At 32.8% G+C, this 5,984-nt stretch overlaps 2 protein-coding genes across 2 annotated transcripts; both read right to left on the minus strand.

Annotated features, from left to right (window-relative positions):
- Positions 1 to 5: 5 nt before the first annotated feature.
- LOC116350234 (cytochrome P450 4d1-like) lies at positions 6 to 4,565 on the minus strand (the record flags this gene model as incomplete). The annotated part of the gene is made up of 8 exons (XM_031781975.1): positions 4,004 to 4,565; positions 3,748 to 3,854; positions 1,924 to 2,014; positions 1,677 to 1,862; positions 741 to 810; positions 326 to 629; positions 203 to 235; positions 6 to 131 (listed from the first exon to the last, which is right to left on the minus strand). Coding segments are annotated over exons 1-8 (1,080 nt in total), but the record flags the coding sequence as incomplete, so codon positions are not given.
- A 700-nt stretch (positions 4,566 to 5,265) lies between these two features.
- LOC116350233 (cytochrome P450 4d1-like) lies at positions 5,266 to 5,978 on the minus strand. Its single transcript, XM_031781974.1, has 2 exons — positions 5,828 to 5,978; positions 5,266 to 5,763 (listed from the first exon to the last, which is right to left on the minus strand). Exons 1-2 carry the CDS (start codon positions 5,904 to 5,906, stop codon positions 5,411 to 5,413), a joined length of 432 nt encoding a protein of 143 aa, XP_031637834.1. The 5' UTR covers positions 5,907 to 5,978; the 3' UTR covers positions 5,266 to 5,410.
- Positions 5,979 to 5,984: the final 6 nt, after the last annotated feature.

Below are 5,984 nucleotides of genomic sequence, written 5' to 3' on the forward strand. Positions count from 1 at the left end.
AGTGTTGTGGGTTCTTTGGTGTTCGTTCCAAATACGTCAACAATTTCTCTGAAACATTTCTTCTGCACTTCTGGATTCTTTGCGATATTGTACAAACAGAATGTTATTCCTGATGTGGTTGTGTCATGACCCTGAATAATTGAAGTTAATTAGTAATCTTTCAGCAAATAAAAGTCCTATGTAATAATCTAATGAAATTTACCTCAAACATGAACGTATCAACTTCTTCACGGATCTTTTGATTCGAATGGAATGTAAATAATGTCAAGAATTAACTAAAAAATATTTATAAAAGTAAAATTTTGCTAAAAAAAAACCAACAAACCTCAAGATCGGTAAGCGGTTTGCCTTCAATGGTTGCATTCAATAGTAGATCCAAAAAAGCGCGTTTCTTTCGAATGCCGATGGCTTCATTCTCCTCTTCCTCCTGGCTGCTGCTACTACTGTTTGCATTGTTGTTGATTTTTTTCGTTAACAATTCCTGTCGTCGTTTTCGTATTACATCATCAGTAAATCCATGCAGGATACGCAATGCGGCTGCCTGTTGTTTGGCCAAGCTTGAATGTTGATAGAATAACGGATATCGAAGTATAAAATCAAGCATGCGAGTGTGCAGCACATGAGCAATTCTAATTGAAACACAACCGAAATGAAGTCATTAAAATTTCATTAAACTTCGTACAATTATTGAGAAAGACCGAGAGGATATAAAATGTTCGACCGTCTCCATTTGAACTCACTCTTTGACTGCCTTAACATATTCCGAATTCGGTTGTGAAAGAGCGTCGATGCTAACACCCATTGCCGTTTCTGTAATTATAATTAAATCATATTTTAGGTATATATGACAAGAACGCTACATACGTTGTGAGGGGATAATAAATTTCATATATTCTTGAATGGAAACAAAACCGTATAGAGTTTTAGCTTCGAAACACAAATTGCCAATCAGACATAAGCAAACAAAGTCGCCGTATGTAAATAATAGTACACACGTTACAAACAGCGATTGCTGTTGAAAATGAAATGATTTTATTGTGTAAATCGAAATGACAACATTGTATTTCATGTAGTTTAATAGTTGTAATCGTCAAATGAGAGAGTAGTAATTGTTTTTGTTGGCACCACAAATGACAAATGAACATGATGAATATCAATTAAAACTTCAACGATGAATATACATAGAATTTACTTTTCATTAAGCATTTTTATCACGTAAACACAATTTCTTTTAGTCAACGAGACAAAAACAACAACAAAAAATATTGCATTTGTCGAATGTGGAATAAATTCAATTAAATATGAAATCACCGCGAGGAATTCCATTGCATATTCGATCGCTCACTCTCCTATCGGCAGCAATATCATGTATGAAAATTCACAAAATTGCATTGCCAATACTTGTATAGAACACTGTGTGCATAACATTCGAAGTCAAAGATCAATTCAATTCAACTAAAATGACGTTGAAATCTCCAACCGAGAGAGATAGCATGCTACGTGCTACAGAAAAAAAGTCACTTGTGTTGTAGTGCTCTAGTTTAAAATGTGTGACACGAAAACAGGTTAAAAATGCGATCGAAAAAGGCCGATTGAAATCAATATGAAATAATAATAATAATAATTACTGATTTTGACGCAACGCCTATGAAGATTTTTTTTTGTCATTTACTCACCACACATCACATCTAATGCATACAATACAGCGATAGGATAAAATTCCACATCGTCGGCAACATCGTATGTTTTCAATTTATCCACAACTGTGTTTCCCAAACGATCGAAAACTTCAACGAATTTATCCAAAATGTTGAAATGGAAAGCCGGCGTTATCACTTTTCTGCGATCGTGCCATTTTTTGCCTGCAACGCGCAAACATTAGGTTATTATGGTATTGATAATGATCAATCATTATGTCATTACCTCCGCTAAGTAGTAATCCTTCGTTCAGCCACGGTTTTACAAACTTATACTCAGTCGACTTGTCAATATAGCGAGGACTACTTAATAGAATCTAAAATTAGAATAAGCGAAATGAGATCGTTCAATTACGTATTTAAAAAAAAAGAACTATTATTGCCAATTAGGCAATTGTTTGATATGCACGCAATCGGCGTTCATGTTCCAATATTGATTTTCGAATAATTACAATTTTTCATTGGGATTATTGAAGAAACAACAAAGAATCAGATATTATTCGATAGAATTTTGTATATAATACAATGCATCGCCGGAGAATCTCAAACAAAAATCTAAGTAAAATTTGTTCGGATATCATTATTGATTTTACTAGAATTTTCACCATTGACGTTGATACACGTTAAATTTACATCTGTTTATGCATAAGTGTTAGTTTTTTCAAAGTCAAGTTTAGTATCAATGTATTGTAATAAGCGAACGATAATGACCATGAGTTATAATTTTTTAATAAATGCAACAAATTTAAAACGAGCAAACCGGTTTCTTCTATTCATATCGGTTATGGAGCCGATACAAGTACGTTCGCACAAAAGCCACAATTCAACAATGCAATTCAAGTTACAACTGATACGCTTTAATATGAATTGTAAACAAAATATTTCAGTAACAATATATTGTATATCTATGCGTTTGCGATTAAATATTTTTAGAATAAATTATTTCCGAGACTTGTTGCAATTCTTCCGGCCGAAATCGAAACAAGAACCGCCGACCACAAAAAGTAAAAGTTGAAGATCAAACCGGTTGTGTCTTTTACGCTCGTCTAGTCGTATCAAGGTCACATGTTGATTCCATCAATCAGTAAACACGAGCCAAGTAAATATGCGACTTTTTTTGTCGTCATCATCGCATGCGTAATAAATTATTTACTATTTTACACTTGTCGTTGAACCGTCGAATTTTGTAGACATATGTTTTGGATTTTTACCCATTTATTTTCAATGTTTTTCTCTCTAGATAGAACTTGTTAAATATAAATGACAACAATTAATTCACTCGGCACTATATTGCATCCGCCTGACAAACCTTTACATTTTCCGCTTGAATGAACAATGAACATGCATTTTTTTTTAAATAAACACAATAAAACCGACTATTACATTGACTGTGAGAAAAAGCTAGTGTCACTTGGTTACTGATTCTAACTGTTATCGGTTGTATTTATCTAACTGTTTGTTTACACAACAAAATCATACGGGTTCATGAATGTGCGAATTTTTTATGTATAAAATCATGTTTTTCAGGTAGATACCTAAGTAGATATCGTTTTTTTTTAATTGTGACAAATTGTGGTTTGCGACAGATGTCCCACAGTTTGATATTTAATAATAAGTAATTTAAAAAAAGAAACACGTAAACAGGTTATAATCATATTTTTGTGTAAAAATCGACGAGTCACCGTTTTTTTATACGTAATAACTTACAACGATAGTTGAGATCACATTGAAAGCGATCAAAACAATGATGTGAAGCACTGACCTTGAACAATTCCGTATTGGAATTTCGTATAAATACAATTCAGCATTTGATATATATTTGTTGTGTCTAAAATGGAATGTTTTACCACAAACAAAAAATACCAAAAAAAGTTGGACATGAGAACTGCAGCTTATTTTTTTTCTGCATGTGCTAATACCAAATGTATACTTTTTCGAATATTTTTTGTTACTCAACACTATTGGCACTTCATCGATTTCTCAGAACAAACGTTACAAAAAATGTCACATATAAATATTATTCTTTGGTGATATCATATTTATTGCTTACCTCAACATCTTTTGGGTCAGAGATAATGATATTCAATTCTGGGCCGAGCCATACTCGAAAAAAAACACCGTATTGTTTTATCAAATTTATGATAACGGTGAAGTTCTCTGTTTTAAATACAACAAAAAATCTAATTAGCATGAGTGGTCATTAGCTTTTGTTCTGTTGTTTATTGTGATTAATTCATAGATGATGTTTATGATTAAATTCACTCCAGTATTTGTTTGCAAGTGAGAAATTAAACAATACCACCTACCTGCTGATGAATTATTTAAAAATAGTAGTCCGTTCCCAATTATTGGCCAGCCAGATGGACCATCAATTTTCAATGATACATAAAATGCATGAAATATTTCATAGTGGAATCGTAAAATATATGCAATGATTGTTGCCAGTAATACACCCAAAAACAGAAACATCGTTCACCTTGCATTCAAGATAACAGTTTCTCAATCGATTAGAATTTTGCGTGATAATCGCGACACTTATAAGGTGTGAACCAAGCGCGACGAATGTCAACAATAAACTGAACGCGACTCGCACAATATAAAATGCTTTCGGTTTCAATTCACTTGTTTGACACACAACAAAAAGAAGCATTCTCGATTGCTCGAGTGTGATCGTTATCGTTTGCAAGATTAAGTGGAGAACAAGCTCTCAAAAACACGCTTCGGAACACTCATGTCTCGTTCATCGTTCTATATATACCAAAGCATCGGTCAGACAAGATTCTCTCATTTTTTATTTATCGTGAAATCGTATCGCCCTTTGCACGCTCGCCGCACATACGCATGTTCAATTTGTCTGTGTATTTTTTTTTGTTTCTATGGATTTCAAGTTTTATTAGTATTCAATTAATTTACGAAAATAGTAAAAAAAAAGAATTAAATCAAACACGTATGAGAATTAACCTATTTAAAATAAACAAATTCAATATTGAAATTAATATGCGCAATTTTGCTTCGAGTAAGTGGTTTCGTTCATTACAAACCGCATTTAAAACTACGAATCGAAAATTGAACGCAATGTGACGTCAGTTTTACAACAAGCTACACACATGCGAAGTATTACAAGACTGCATTTAACTTGCGTAGAGAGCAATGAACTCTCCGCGATTCTCTTTAATCGAAAGTGAGATAAAATGCCGAATATTTTGGGTGCGATTTTTTTCTGCGCCTTTTTGTATGATACTGCTGTTAATTAAATTAAGATATATCCATACGCCTAAATTTATATGGCAAATTCACTAATTCGAGATAAATTAAAATCACGCTTATTTTGGTTTTCACCAGACATTTGGTTTTCACCAGACAGTCAATTTTTGTTTTCTTGGTGGTGTCACTTCGCTCAATCAATGTCATTAAATTAATACGCAGAAATGTCGTGAAATGTTTCAGATGATCATCGCTTAAGAATAGTTTATTGTCAATAAACTAAAAAAACATGACAGCCTAAATTTTTGAAAATTATTACTGCTTTCGGAAAAATAAAAACGAAAATAATTACCAAAACTTCAAATAAATTTTCACACATTTTTTTTATTTTCCAAAATACGATTTTTTTTTCTCAATGAATAGAAAATGCAACAGAAGAAATGAATCTTTTCAAAGTAATTTACACAGTGAAAACGTCAAAAGAACACTTACAAATAATAAGAAAATATTTAATAGACCCTTGGTTTGAAATAGAAGCTTATTCGGCTATCCGACCGCAGTACAAGCTCTGAACACAAAACCGGATACGTTTCGCTTTCATTAGTTAACACAATTTCAAAATTGCGCAGAATTTTCGATACAATGCTTTTGATCTCATACATAGCAAACTTTTGTCCAATACAATTGCGCGGTCCGGCTGAAAATGGAATGTAAGTGAATGCATTTTGTTTTTCCATCGATCGTTCGACCAAAAATCTTTCGGGTCTGAATGTTTCTGGATCTTCAAAGTATTTTTCATTGTGACCCATGGAATAAATCGGAACTATTATGTTTGAACCGGCTGGAATTACTCGATTCTCAGCTGAAATACGGTAAGAAATTAACATGTAAATGGATTTTATCAAGAAGGAAAATAACGAACGTACTTAGTTCAATGTCATCTAAAAGTTTTCGACCGATAAACGGAACTGATGGGAATAAACGTAATGTTTCTTTTACTGTCATTTCCAAATACGATAGTTGATTTAATTTCGCTAGTGTTGTGGGTTCTTTGGTGTTCGTTCCAAATACGTCAACAATTTC

The sequence above is a fragment of the Contarinia nasturtii genome, unplaced genomic scaffold (genome assembly GCF_009176525.2).
Source record: "Contarinia nasturtii isolate CC-2019 unplaced genomic scaffold, AAFC_CNas_1.1 Cnas_scaffold_3916, whole genome shotgun sequence".
Taxonomy (NCBI): domain Eukaryota; kingdom Metazoa; phylum Arthropoda; class Insecta; order Diptera; family Cecidomyiidae; genus Contarinia; species Contarinia nasturtii.